This window comes from Artibeus jamaicensis, unplaced genomic scaffold (genome assembly GCF_021234435.1).
Source record: "Artibeus jamaicensis isolate MK-2021 breed Jamaican fruit bat unplaced genomic scaffold, CSHL_Jam_final contig_463, whole genome shotgun sequence".
In the NCBI taxonomy this organism is placed as follows: Eukaryota; Metazoa; Chordata; class Mammalia; order Chiroptera; family Phyllostomidae; genus Artibeus; species Artibeus jamaicensis.
Genome location: NW_026521841.1, coordinates 2,100,530 through 2,115,404, shown reverse-complemented (window position 1 = coordinate 2,115,404; position 14,875 = coordinate 2,100,530). Strand labels below are relative to the sequence as shown.

The following is a 14,875-nucleotide window of genomic DNA, read 5'->3' as shown; positions in this document are numbered from 1 at the left end:
AAACTACAGAGCAAAAACATCTTTTACAGATATTTTTTAAAGATTTTTATTTATTTTTTTAGAGAGAGGGGAAGAGAAGGAGAAAGAGAGAAAGAGAAACATTTATTGGTTGCCCTGCAACCCAGGCATGTGTACTCACTGAGAATCAAACTGGTGACCTTTTGGTTCACAGGCTGATACTCAGCCCACTGAGCCACACCAGCCAAGCTGCAGGTATTTTTAATCTTATTAGGTACCTGGGAGGAATATGTATTATTTCTCTTAAGTATAGTAGTTAACTTCAGTGCCATCCTGTCTTCACAATGACCTTGTTCTTATAAAAAAATTCTTTGACTATGGGTTCTCATATTTGAGCACATTTTTCTGCTTTTCTTTCAAAGCTCTATTCTGTCTCTCTTTTCTTTAATGAGTATTATGCTATTTATTCATCTTGCTAGGCTTTTATTCCCTGCTGTATGCCATTTTGTTTCATCACTGAGTATCCAGTGTTCTGTACTTAGTTGATGCTAAACAGTGTTGAATGAATGAATGAATGAATGAATGATGTTTTTTCCTCATTATAAACTTACTCAGTGGAGTGTTTTCTGATTATATTTGGTTCCAGATACTGTAATGCATATAACACTTAAGAATATAGCAGGCTTTGTATACAGGACTTTGTAGTTAGTATTCAACAAACATACTAATTAGTAGTCAGTGTAAAACTGGATTTTCAACTTAACCTTTAAATTCACTCCAGTAAACCAATTGACCCACAACATTTTTAATACTATTGTTATTATCAGAGCCTTTTAGAATAACCTCATTACTTTTTTTTTCTTTTGGCCAAGGGAAAGATAATGGGGATAGAGCTTCCCAGTTTTATCAAGCTCTTAAAGCTGGACAGAGCATAGAATGTACTTCCAGATTTGTTTTTCTGAATGGCTGTTGATATTTTGAATAATCTTTTTCTGCTAGGATTCGAAATGCATCCTTTAAAATAAGTACTCATTTATACTAAGTTCTTGTTTAATTTAAACATTGGTCTATTTCTAGACCTATTCTTCTTCTGTGAAACTGGTATTTTTGTTTGTACCATACCACACTTTTTAAAAAGTTACTGTGTCCTCCTTTTAGAAATGCATGTTTCAGTCATAGAGAAAACTATGGAGATTATATAATACATATCTGTGTACCAAATACCAAGCTTTATCTTACTTTCACATTTTGCTATTGTAGATTTAGACCATTTATTCTTTTATCTTTTTATTGAGTTGTAATTCTCATTCCATAAAACTTAAAATTTATCTTTTAAAAGTATAAAATTCAGTGCATTTTACTAAACTAATGAATTTTGCAACTATTACCACTGTCTAATTCCATAATATTGTCATCACCCCTCTGGTGGTAAAAGAAACGCCATACCCATTTGGTCTCCCCACATTCCTTCTCCCCTCACCCCTGCCCCGGCTCCTACAACCACTGTTCTATCAGCTGCCTCTACTGGAATTGCTTACTCTGGACAGTTCTAATAAACGCAGTCGTACAGTATGTGGCTTTTGTGTCTGGTTTCTTGCATTTAACACAATGTCTTCAAGGTTCATCCATATTGTAGTATGTATTGGTACTTCACCCTTTTTTGTAGTGGAATAATATTTCATTGTATAAATATAACACATTGGTTATCATCTTTTGGACATTTATGTTGTTTCCACTTTTTGGCTATGATGAATAAAGCTACTCTGAACATTCACATATAAGAATTTTTATACACATGTGTTCAGTTCTCTTTTTTTAATGGTGCCAATTTTTGTTTTATTTAAAACATTCCATTTTTCACTTTACTATAAAGTGCATTATTTCCTTTTCTGAAGCATATAGTCCATGTTCAGGGATCAAGAATGCTAGGTTATGTACTATACAGCAGCTCAACTCTAAAACTGGTATGGAATTTGCTACAATTTGATACTTTCAGTGTTTTGTGTGGAACAGTGCTAAGTCTGTGCTTAAGGTTGGCTTCATAAGCCTCTTCAGTGGTGAACCAGAGGAGGCACCATCAGACGGAGGGGCTCTACCACTAGGACGTGCCACCCCCGGCATTCCTCCTGGGGTGCCTTCTGCGTTCTCACACCGCTTGGTACTGGCGGAGTTGCAGACTTTTTCCAGCCCTTTCTGCTGCTGTTCAAATTCTTTGTTTTTTGTAGTCTGGTTCTTATCAAGCCAGCTGATTTAACTGCATACAAGAATCTTCTATTTGCCCTTATCATCAGTCTTGCCTTGAAGTTTTTCATCTCCATGTTGAATGCATAAGATTTGAGTGAATTCTTGGAAGACACCTTGTTCCGCTGCTTCTCACCTTCAGCTTTGTACTTCTCAGCTTCATGGACCATGGGATCAATGTCTTCCTTGCTCAGATGCCCCTTGTCATCAGTGGTGGTAATCTTGTTCTCTTTTCCTGTACTCTTATCCACAGCAGAGACATTGAGGATGCCATTGGCATCAGTATTAAAAGTGACTTCAGTCTGAGGAACACTGCAAGATGCACAAGGATGCCTGTGAATTCAAACTTGCCAAGCAAGTTGTTATCCTTGGTCATGGCATGCTCACTAGGCTGGTTGTCAGAGAAGGTAGTGAAGGTCTGTGGGTGCTTCGTAGGACTGGTACTGTTGCATTTGACGAGGACAGTCATGACTCCACCAACAGTCTCCATGCCAAGGGAAAGAGGAGTGACATCCAACAGCAGCAAATCTTTAGTAGTTTTGGATTTGTCTCCAAAGAGGATGGCTGCCTGGGCAGCTGCACCATAAGCAACTGTCTCATCAGTGCTGATGCTCTTATTCAACTATTTTCCATGAAAAAAGTCCTTCAGGAATTTCTGAATCTTGGGGATACAGGTAGAATTATCCATGATGACAACATCATGGACCTAGGACTTGTCAAGCTTGGCATCCTGAAGGGCTTTCTCTACATGGTCCTGGCTGCCATGGAAAAGGTCAGCATTCAGTTCTTCGAATCGGGCATGAGTGATAAAGTATAGAAGTTGATTCTTTCATAGAGTGAGTCAATCTCATACTGGCCTGGCTGCTAGAAGAGAGAGTACACTTAGCACGTTCACAAGCAGTACAAAGGCAATGAACAGCCCTCTTGTTCTCACTGATGTCTCCCTTATGCTTGCCCTTGAACTCTGCAATAAAATAGTTGACCATTTGGTTGCCAAAGTCTTCTCTACTGGAGTGTTCTTGGCTGCAGATTTGACCTCAAAGATTCCAACTTCAATTGTGAGAACTGAAAGATCGAAAGTACCACCTCCCAAGTGAAACATCAGCATGTTTCTTTCCAGTCCTGCTCCAACCTTTTTGTCTAAGCTGTAAGCAACAAAAGTGGCAGTTGGCTCATTGATGATTCTAAGTACATTGAGACCAGCAGTAGTTCCAACATCTTTGGTAGCCTTATGCTGAGTCATTGAAGTAGGCAGGTACTGTGATGACAGCATTGGTAACAGTCATTCCAAGGTAGGCTACTGTGATTTCATCTTTGTCAAAACCATAGATGACACCTCTTATGGATAGAAACTTTTTGTCTCTCCCTTCTATTCTACTTGGACCTTGGGCCTGTCAGCATCATTCACCACCATGAAGGTCCAATGCTTCATGTCAGATTGGACAACGGCATCATCATATTAAGCTTTTGGCATCAAAAAAAACATGTTCGTAGGACTCATTGCAACTTGATTCTTTTCAGCATCACTGATTCAATCATCCAGTATCAGTAAAATGACATAACTTGGAGTGGTTCATTTGCCCTGATTGTTAGCAATTATTTCTACTTTTCCATGCTAGAAGACACCCACGGAAGAGTAGGTGGTGCCAGGGTCAATACCAACTGCAGCTCCCTTAAACATGGTTGCTTCAGTGCACGTAGGGCTTGCAAAGACCCAGATTGGATGGAACATCTATCCCCGTGTTCAGTTCTTTTTAATATATACTCAGGAGGGGTATTGCTGAATCATGTGATTACTCTATGTTTAATGTTCTGAGGAACTGCCAGACTCTCTTCCAGAACAGCTACATTTCCCATTCCCACCAGCAATGTACAAGGGGTCCAATTTCTCCATGTCCTTGCCAATGCTTATTATTCTCCACTTTTAAAATCATATTTATTCTAGTGAATATGAAGTGGCGCCTCCTTAAAGTTTTGATTTTCATTTACCCAAGGACTAAAGATATCAAATATCTTTTCTTGTTTGAGAAATTCTATTCAGATCATTTTTTACTAACAGCTTTATGGATGTATAATTCAAATACTATGCAATTCACCCACATAAAGTGCAAAATTCAGTGGGGGATTTTTACATATTTGTATTTTTTAAAATTATCTCTGGTTTCTTCACATTAACTGCCATTACATGAGTAATGACACTTAAGTCATTGGCACACTTTATTCATTCTTTCATTGATGGACAGATGTTTGTTCCAAGTTAACATTGTGTGTGTTCCTCTGTATACACACGTGTTAGGAGGATTTTTTTTTATCCTCACCCAAGGACATTTTTAAAATTACTTTTAGGGAGAGAGAGAGAAACAGCAATGCGAGAGAGAAGCATCAATTGGCTGCCTCCTGTACAATACTGGACTGGGGATTATCTGCACCCAGACCAGAGATTGAACCCACAACCTAGATATGTGCCCTGACTGGGAATTGAACCTGCACCACAACCTTTCAGTTGCTGCACAGTGCTCCAACTAACTGAGCCACACTGGCAAGGGCTGTTATGAGGATTATTTAAGGTTTGTACCTAGGAGCAGAATGGATGCAGAAGCTTTTCCTCTGCTTCCTTCCATGTTTGGCAACAGTGTAAATTACTTGGGACTAATCTTTTGTCCAAGAGTTGGGAGAATTCATTGTAAAACGTACTTCACTTCTTTTAATGCCCACTGTTTCTTACATCAACTTATTTTGTCCAAACTGTTCTTTCCAAAGCACAAAGTCATTCTTTCTCTTTGGTAGCCTTTAAATTTTACTTCTTATTCTTGACATTCTGCATTTTCATTACTGTATGCCCAAAAATAGGTTTATTTTTAAAATTCTTGTTGGTATTTTTAATCTGAAGACCTGTGTCTTTTTTCAGTTCTGGAAAATCATAAGCCATTATTTTTTTGAATATCCATTAGTTGAAATATCTTCTGTGTTTTTCATAACTATTCCTTCTTTCTTTTTATCTCCTTGCCTCTATTTGCCTTAGTGTTATGGATGCAACAGTCCTAGCTTTCACTTCACTAATTATGTCTGACTTTTCCAACCTAGGATTTATCTCTTGTTTTTCACGGTCTCATTAATAGGATTGGACAGAAGTGCTCCTATTGTTTGGACACTTTTCAATGATACTGGAGAGGACTGGGATTTCCTGCTAGATGATGACCTTTGGCTGTACATTTCCCCTCTTTATCCCTGGTGTTTAATCTGTCTGTAAGATTGTTCCTATTCGTGTTCTTATCTGGGGTTAGACCCCCTTGTCATTACTACCGAGCCTACCAGTAACATTCTCTGGCATCTTCTCCCCTGGCTGGTCCTGTTGTAACAGAGCATTCTAGGTGTTGCTTCTTTCTCAGCAGAGGTCTCCAACCTTTGTCCTTAAATGGGGGCTTCTCCTTATGATTTCCTGGCAGTTCTCCCATATCTGAGGTATTCTGTATAATTTCTGTTCCACTGAGCTTTCTCATTCATGTCTTTGGTAACAGTTTTTAAAAATCAATCTATTGATCTGTCTTTTTTGTGTAACTGCCTTTCTTTTCAAGATAAATCTTTTTTGTTGTTTCAGTGAGATTTAGGAGGGAAAGTAGCCCACACTTTGATTGATCTGTGAGTGAGTCTAACCTGGATTTGAAACTGTTGTGTGGTGGGTGGGAAAGGGTTTCACAGAAGCATATTAGTATGACCTTGACTGTTATCATGCTCCTCACAAATTATAATTTCTTATTCTCCCAATGAATTTGTTATACTTCTTTCCCAAACCTTTTCTTTGAAAATAATGCTTATACCCATATAGGTCATCCATAATATGAATTTATATTTTCTTCCCAGTTCCATATTAAATGAGAATCATATGCCCCTTCCTGAAGATTCTCTTGCTCCAGTGCACACCACACCTGCAGGAAGTGGTTCTGCTCTAAAGGTAACAATGCTTAGTTTTTAAGGTTTTCCCCAAAGACCATACTGATTTGAATCCTGTAGTACAACCATGGACATCTGGTGATTTCTGATTCACACCAGAACTTAAGTCATGAGAAAACCATTGAGCCTGAATTCTTTAGGGAGAGTCCTGTTGTGAAATCCCTTACCATGAGATGTCAGGGATTTTTCTCCAGTTTTTGTATTATTTGTTGGTGTTTTGGGTTTGGGGCGGCCTTTGTTTGTTTGTTTGTTTTGGTTTTTGGTTTTTTGGATGCTGGCAGTACTTCCCTAGTGTCTCAAACTGTACGTGACACATAGTAGACACTAATTATTCAGAAATAAACTTTCTGAAATAGCAGCAACCTGTCATCATGTTGCAGTGTAACCAGCTCATCAGAGCTGCCACACCCTCACCAATTCAGACATCATAGAACCTAGTTCACTGCCCAGTGAATGTTTTAATTTGCAAGTTAAATGAAAAATTGTTCTTGTAAATGGGCCCTGGCTGGTGTAGCTCAATGGATTGAACACGGGCCTGCAAACCAAAAGATCGCGGTTCGATTCCCCATCAGTGCACATGCCTGGATTGCAAGCCAGTTCCCAGCAGGGGCCAGTTCCCAGCAGGGGATGCACAAGAAGCAACCATACATTGATATTTCTCTCCCTCTCTCCTTCCCTTCCCTTCTGCAGATAAATAAAAAAAATTTTAATTGTTCTTATAAATGAACAGTTACCTTTATGCTTTTTTTATTGCATAAGAACATTTATTGTAGAAATTTACCAGAATTAACATTATCAAAATGTCCATACTACCCAAAGCAATATACAGATTCAATGCAATACCTATTAAAGTACCAATGGCATATTTCACAGACATAGAACAAACACTTCGAAAATTTATATGGAACCATAAACGAGCTCGAATAGCAACTGCTCTTTTGAGAAAGAAGAACAAAGTAGGGGGGATCACAATACCTGATATCAAACTGTATTACAAGGCCACTGTAATCAAAACAGCCTGGTACTGGCATAAAAACAGGCACATAGACCAGTGGAACAGAACAGAGAGCCCAGAAATCAACCCAACTCTCTACAGTCAATTAATATTCGACAAAGGGGGCAGTAACATAAAATGGAGTAAAGATAGCCTCTTCAACAAATGGTGTTGGGAGAACTGGACAGCTACATGCAAAAAAATGAAACTTGAGCACAGACTTACACCATACACCAAAATAAATTCAAGGTGGATAAAAGACTTAAATGTAAGTCATAATACCATTAAAGTCCTAGAGGAGAACATTGGCAAGAAAATCTCAGATATTTCAGGCAGCAACTTCTTTACTGATATGTCCCCTAGAGCAAGGAATGTAAAGGAAAGAATAAACAAATGGGATCTCATCAAAATAAAAAGCTTCTGCATGGCTAAAGAAAACAGTATTAAATTAGCAAGACAACCAACTGTATGGGAAAACATATTTGCCAATGATACCTCAGACAAAGGTTTAATCTCTAAAATATACAAAGAACTTACACGACTCCACTCTAAGAAGACACCCAACCCAATTAGAAAATGGGAAAAGGACTTGAACAAACACTTCTCCAAGGAGGACATACAGAACATTCAGAGACACATGAAGAGATGCTCAATATCATTAGCTATCAGAGAAATGCAAATTAAAACCACAATGAGATACCACTTTACACCAGTCAGGATGGCTATCATAAACAAAGCAACAAACAACAAATGTTGGAGGGGTTGTGGGGAAAAGGGGTCCTTAGTTCACTGTTGGTGGGAGTGCAGACTGGTACAACCATTATGGAAAACAGTATGGATTTTTCTCAGAAAAATAAAAATCGACCTGCCTTTTGACCCAGCAATTCCACTGCTGGGATTATATCCTAAGAATCCTAAAACATCAATGTCAAAGAACCTATAAACCACAATGTTCATAGCAGCACAATTTACAATAGCCAAGAGTTGGAAGCAACCTAGGTGCCCATCAGTAAATGAATGGATCCAAAAATTGTGGTACATATACACAATGGAATTCTATGCTGCAGAGAGAAAGAAGGAGCTACTACCCTTTGCAACAACATGGATGGAACTGGAAAGCATTATGCTGAGTGAAATAGGCCAGGTTCTGAAAGACAAATACCATATGATCTCACCTTTAACAGGAAGCTAAACAACAAAACAAACAAGCAAGCAGAAAAAATAAAAAACCCAAAAAACAAAGACAATGAAATAGAGAACAAGGGGATAGTGACCAGAGGGGAGAAGGAAGGGAAGTTAAGGGGAAAAAGGGGGAGGGATTTGGAGGAACAAATAGGAAGGACACAGGGACGAGAACTAAGGGGGGTGGTGGAAATGGGAAGGAGGTGGGGAGCAAGGGGTGGGGGAGGCTGGGATGGGAAAAATAGACAAAAAACTGTACTTGAAAAATAACTAAATAAAATTAAAAAAAAAACAGCCAAAAAAAAAATTTCACATACTTGTACTTTTTGGCAAGAAATAATTGCTTATAAGAAATTACTGGCATCTAATCCATTAAAAGTTTAACAATCACAGGAAAAAAAAAAGAAATTTACCAACTATTTCAAAAAAGGAAAAAAGTAGAAATCAATATATTCTTCCCACTACCCAAAAATAGTCTAGTTATCATTTAGGTGTATGATTTTTCAGAATTTTGGGTTAAAAAATGAAACAACCAGGAGCTTCCTTTCTGCTAATTAGAATTCTAAACAGATATATTGACATCTTTGACAGATCATTGAAAATGTTAGGTGGAACCTAAGAGTTTTTGGAATAGAGAAGAACATTTAGTTAAAAGATTTGTGCATATGTAATATATACTAGACATCATGCTAGGCTTTGGAAATTAAAATCGAATGAAACATGGATTGTTTTTTTTGTTTTTTTTTTTTGGCTTATAGTCCCCTGGGAGGGAGAATTTTAATACATTGTGGTAGAAGTCTGCACACGCTGTTTTGGAACACTCACCCGGGCCACGGGGTGGGGGGCATGGGATAGGAGGAGGGAGACAAAGAAAACAGAACTTTTTCCATTTTGTGATTAAAATTGGACATTGAAACATGAACAGGAAATTCACCATGGCCTGAAAGTGAGTAGATAGAAATGGAATTGTATAAATGAAAGGCCTTTTTTGTTATGTACTATACTTTAGGTGCTTATGTCCCTTATTTCCAGATTGGAACTTTATCTTTTGTATTTTTAAAGTTCTTTCTGTCCCTACAAACAACACACATACACACATGCACATGTGCACACACGCTCTGCAGTACAGAACTACATCTTCCATAAAGTGCCTCAAATAATAATTGAACAAATGTGTTCATTAAAGTTTAATGGGAGACGTTTATATTGTCCTCTTTTTCAAAAAACAGTGAAGCTCCCAGGCATCTGGATAAAGAAGCATCTCCTTTAAAAAAAAGAGAGAAGAGGAAGCATCTCCTTACTCACCTGTCTTCTGTGCTGAATTTCCTACCTCTCTCTTCTAGTTTAGGAGCCTGACACTCAACCATTCCCAAGTGTTGTCTCACCAAAAGGAATAGTATCTGCAAATTCACATAACAGCTAGCTTTTTAATATTCTGATTGTAGTCTAGGTTCCCCTCCAAGCAAAAGTGGAATCCATAATAACCCTAATTCCTGAATGTCCCTGTTTGTTTAAAGTTTAGCACCAGTTAAACCTGGGTCAGAATTATAAATTGAAAGGATGTGAAAAAATTTGTCTGATGATTGATTAGTGTGTCATTTAACAACTATATATATTTTGTCTCCATAGGATGCCGCAGATGAATTGGATGCTTTGCTTTTATCTTTAACTGAGAACCTAATTGACCATACAGTCACACCTCAGGTAAATATTCTTTAAAAGAGCGAATGGAAAGGAATTTCTGTTTTGAAAATGTTGCCACTATATTCCAATTTTTGCCTTTTTTACAATTTAATAAAGCCTCTTACATAATAAGAGCTCATATTTCAGTAACCACTTAGCATCGCCTTCTGTGTTGTAAAATTCTGCCAGTTCGACTGTGTGTGGCACTCTGCAGTGTCACACAATAAGCCTATTTGTAATTCAGCACTATACTGTAAATAACAGAGGAAATGTGGTGACAAACCAGCTTCAAAAGAGTTAAGACAATGAGGATGTGTTTAATTTTTTTTTTAATTTACAGAAAGCTGGGAGCATAAGAATGGATGGCATTGAACATATTGATCATTGCTGCAGTATGGGAGATGCCATGTGCAGTACTGTGACCATAATACAATAGTTCCTTTCCCCTTGAAACTTAAAACCTTGTTGGATGAAAGGTATACAGATAACTCACTTAGTGCCTTATGAGTAATATGACAGGAATTCCTGTAGGAACTAGATATCATTCCAAAGGTTTGGAAGTACAGATGGTACTTTTTATGGTGCTGGATGTTTGCTTAGATCCTTAGTTCTCAAGCTTGGGTAGGGAATAGAATCACCTGCAAGTAATTAAAACACTGATTGCTAGATTCTACCCTCAAAGTTTCTGATTTGGTAAGTATAGGATGGGGCCCGAGAAACTTTTAGTTTTTCTATATTAGCTATAATTTTATTACATCTTTCACATTTAGGATTTTAACCCATTTGAACAGGTTGAGAGTTGGGGGAAGGGATAGCAATTGTGGTTTTGATACATATGAGTTCTTTGGCTTCTACATTTCCTATACTATTCTTAACCTACCCCTGTCTATTTTGTACCTACAATTTATGCTTATTATTCCCTGTACCTTTCCCCCCATTCTCTCCCTTCCAACTCCCTTGCTGGTAACCTTCCATCTGATTTCCATTTCTGTAATTCTGTTCCTGTTGTAGTTTGCCTAGTTAATTTTTGGGTTTTTTGTTTTTTTTCTTTTCTTTTAGGTTCAGTTGTTAATAACTAAGTTTGTTGTCATTTTACTGTTCATATTTTTTTATCTTCTTTTTCTTAGATAAGTCCCTTTAACATTTCATGTAATAAGGGCTTGGTGATGATGAACTCCTTTAGCTCGACCTTAGTTGAGAACCACTTTATCTGCCCTTCCATTCTAAATGAAATCTTTGCTGAATAGAGTAATCTTGGATGTAGATCTTTGCCTTTCATGACTTGGAATACTTCTTTCCAGCCCTTTCCTGCTTGTAAGGTCTCTTTTGAGAAACCAGCTGACATTCTGATGGGAAGTCCTTTGCAGGTAACTGTCTCCTTTTCTTTTGCTGCTTTTAGGATTCTCCTTCATTTTAATCTTGGCTAATGTAACGATGATGTGCCTTCATTTGTTCCTCCTCAGGTCCAACTTCTTTGGGACTCTCTGAGCCTCATGTACGTCCTGGAAGTATATTTCCTTTGCCATATTGGGGAAGTTCTTCTTTATTATTTGTTCAAATAAATTTTCCACTTGCTGCTGTTTCTCTTCCCCTCTGGTACCCCTATAATTCAAATGTTGGAGTGTTTAAAGATGTCCTGGAGGTTTCTAAGCCTCTCCTCATTTTTTTTGAATTCTTGTTTCTTCCTTCTTTTCTGTTTGCTTGTTTCTTTCTTTCCCTCTGGTCCACTCCATTGATTTGAGTCCCAGTTTCCTTCTCATCACTATTGTTTCCCTGTATGTTTTTTTTTTCATTTCACTTAGCATAGCCTTCATTTTTTTATCTGATTTGCAACCAAATTCAACCAATTCTGTGAGCATCCTGATCACCAGTGCTTTAAACTGTGCATCTGATAGGTTGGCTATCTCTTCATTACTTAGTTGTATTTTTTTCTGGAGCTTTCATCTGTTCTTTCTTTCGGGCCATTTTTTTTCTTGATGTGCCTATTATGTAGTGAGGGTCAGAGCCTTAGTTGTTCACCCAGGCAGGGCAACCCAGTTGCTGGGTTGTGACACTGTGGGGCAAGGGTTCGAGAGGGAGCAATGGTTCTTGCTCCTCTCTCTGCCAGATTTCAGTTCCTTCCACCACTTCATCCAAGCAAACTGGGCCCTTCTGGTGCTGATTCCTGTGTAAGTGGGTTTGTGTATGTTCTAGGACCCTGTGGGTCTCTCCAACGAATTCTCCTGTGAGACTGAAGAGACTCCCACAGGTGTTTTCAGTTGGTGTTTTGAGGCTTTATTTCCCCATGCTGGAGCCCTAAGTTGTGCAGTCTGTCTCTCTCCCCAGTTTTGCCTGGTTTATCTCTACAGGAATGTGGGACCACATGGTCCACCAGCCACCTTGCACACCGTGCCATGTTCTATAATCTGCCACGTTGCTGGGTCCTCCCACTGCTGCGCATGCGCCCAGGGTTTGCCAGCTGCTGCCTTGGGCCTGGGGTTCGCCAGCCACCACGTTTTTTGCAGCGACCCCTCTCCTCACAGCCACCCAACTCCTACCAGTCCTACCAGTCTGGATGAGTGTGTCTACTTTAACTCCTTGGTTGTTAGACTTCCATACAGTTCAATTTTCTTTCAGTACTGGTTGCTTTTTTGTTTCTAAATTTTTGATGTGCTTGTTTTGGTTGTGTGAGGAGGCACAGTGTGTCTCTACCTATTCCTCCATCTTAGCCAGAAGTCTGAATTCCCTAGCTTTCTTTTAAGTTTGTATTTCCTTATATATAGTTTTCTGTCCTTTTATTTTCAATCTTTCTGGATCTCTTGGTTTTAAATGGACCTTTTGTGAACAATATTTTGCTGGATCTTGTTTTCAAAATATTTTTGAGAGTCTGCATTCTCTGACTGAGTTTAATCCACTTATGTTTACTTTAAGTAAGGTAATTATAGGACCTATGTTTGCCAGGCTATTTTTTGTTTGTTTATTTTTTTCTCTCTCTCTCTTTTATGTCCTGTGGTAAAAGTCCATTTCTTAATATTATTTGGAAAATCATGCTTTGTAATTGTATTCCTCTGATGATTACCCAACTCATCAAGATCTGGATTTATATTTATTTTTTTTATCAGAAGACTATTAAGATTATCAGTGCAAAGTCTAGTCTAAGTTTCTATGAAGTGGAGGAGTTTATTAGCTTATAATTCTACAAATAAAAGTAAGATCTAGAAAATTAAACATTAAAATGAATCTAAAAAGGGCCCTATGAAGCAGGACCAACATGGGTGTTCTTATTGCTGTTACCTATACACATACCAATATGTAAACAGATTTTTTTTCCTATGTATGTTTTGTTTTATTCATTTTGATTTGTAACAACTCATTCTTCAGAATCCTACTAAGAAGGCTATGATTTGTAATGAACTAAAATTTCAGAAAATAAAATGTTAAATTGATGCTCCAGTGGGGAAAAGTTCTATTAAATGAACAACTGAAAGTAGAGGCAGCCCCCAGACTGGTCAAAACCAACAGATTCAGTACTTAGAGAGCAAGGTCTGCGCTCACGCTCTCTCTCTCTCTCTCTCTCTCTCTCTTTCTCTCTGGAGCTGGAGACCTAGAGTCCCATACAGAGAACCACATGCCACTGTCCTCAAATTACTACCAAGCTGGGAGCAGGATGGGAATAGAAAGTACGTTGGAGCTATGAACACCAGTATACCTAATGGAAGAGGAAACCCACCAACAAAGGAACCAACAACAGATAACAACAGAAGAAGGTGAAGGAGCGAGTGGAAGCCACAATAACCTCCATCCAGGACTGATCTGGAAATACAACTGAATGGTGGAGAAATTACCCAAAACAAACAACTGAACAATAGTAAGAGAGAAGCCTCAAAACCTCATACAGACAGAAGAACCACTTTCAACACAACTTGTCCACACCTGCACAACAGAATACAGGATGTGGTGGATGGAGTGACCCTCAGTTAAGCACCTGGAGGGCAGGACCCACTAACAGCAATCAAAACCTAACGACATATGGAGAGCCAACATAATCAACAGCCCAAGACAAGCAAGCTCAGGAGATCAAGGAGACTGCACTACTGAATCTCACAGGTCTTCTGTCATAGAAGTTCACACCATAAAACCAGGGAGTCAGAACAGATTAATTAAGAGGCTAACAAGAAGAGTCTCACAAACAATGGGAAGACAAAGAACCCTCAAATGAAAAGAAAGGAGGAAACCTTAGAAAGAATGCTAAATGAAATAGAGGCAAGTCAGCTATCAGATATTGAGTTTAAAGCAATGGTTTTTAAGAAGCTCAGTGAGCTCACAGAGAATGATGGGAAACTACAATGAACTCAGTGCAAACTATATCAACATGAAAAAGTAAATAGAAACTATCAACAAGGGCCAAGAGGAAATGAAGAATACAATTTCTAAATTGAAGAACACAGTAGAAGGAATCAAAAGCAGCCTAGATAAAGCAGAGGATCGAATCAGCGAGCTGGAGGACAAGGTAGAGAAAAACACCCTGAAAGAGCAAGAAAAGGAAAAGAGACTCAGAAAGAACAAAGAGGTGGGAAGGGGAATTCAAGACAATGAGAAACAGAATAATATCCGTATTATAGGGATACCAGAAGAAGAAGAACAAGGGATAGGAAACCTGTTTCAAAAAGTAATGATGGAAAACTTTCCTAATTTGATGAGATAAAAGGTCACACAAATCCAGGAAACATAGAGAATCCTAATATAAAGGAACTGAAAGAGGCCCACTTCAAGAGACATGATAATTAAAATGGCAAAATTCCAAGACAGAGAGAATTTTGAAGGCAGCAAAGGAGAAGCAGGAAGTAACATACAAGGGAGCCCCAATAAGGCTAGCAGCTGACTTCT

The 14,875-nt window shown here is 38.4% G+C and overlaps 1 protein-coding gene and 1 pseudogene across 1 annotated transcript in view; one reads left to right on the top strand and one right to left on the bottom strand.

The window, feature by feature from the left end:
* EPB41L5 (erythrocyte membrane protein band 4.1 like 5) overlaps positions 1–14,875 on the top strand; it is a 177,296-nt gene that overhangs the window by 145,647 nt on the left and 16,774 nt on the right. Inside the window, exons 21-22 of the mRNA XM_037146265.2 lie at positions 6,061–6,151; positions 9,956–10,030. Of these exons, the coding sequence (XP_037002160.2) occupies positions 6,061–6,151; positions 9,956–10,030 (166 nt within the window). The remainder of the gene's footprint in view (positions 1–6,060; positions 6,152–9,955; positions 10,031–14,875) is intronic.
* On the bottom strand, positions 1,951–3,880 carry LOC119050249 (heat shock cognate 71 kDa protein-like; annotated as a pseudogene).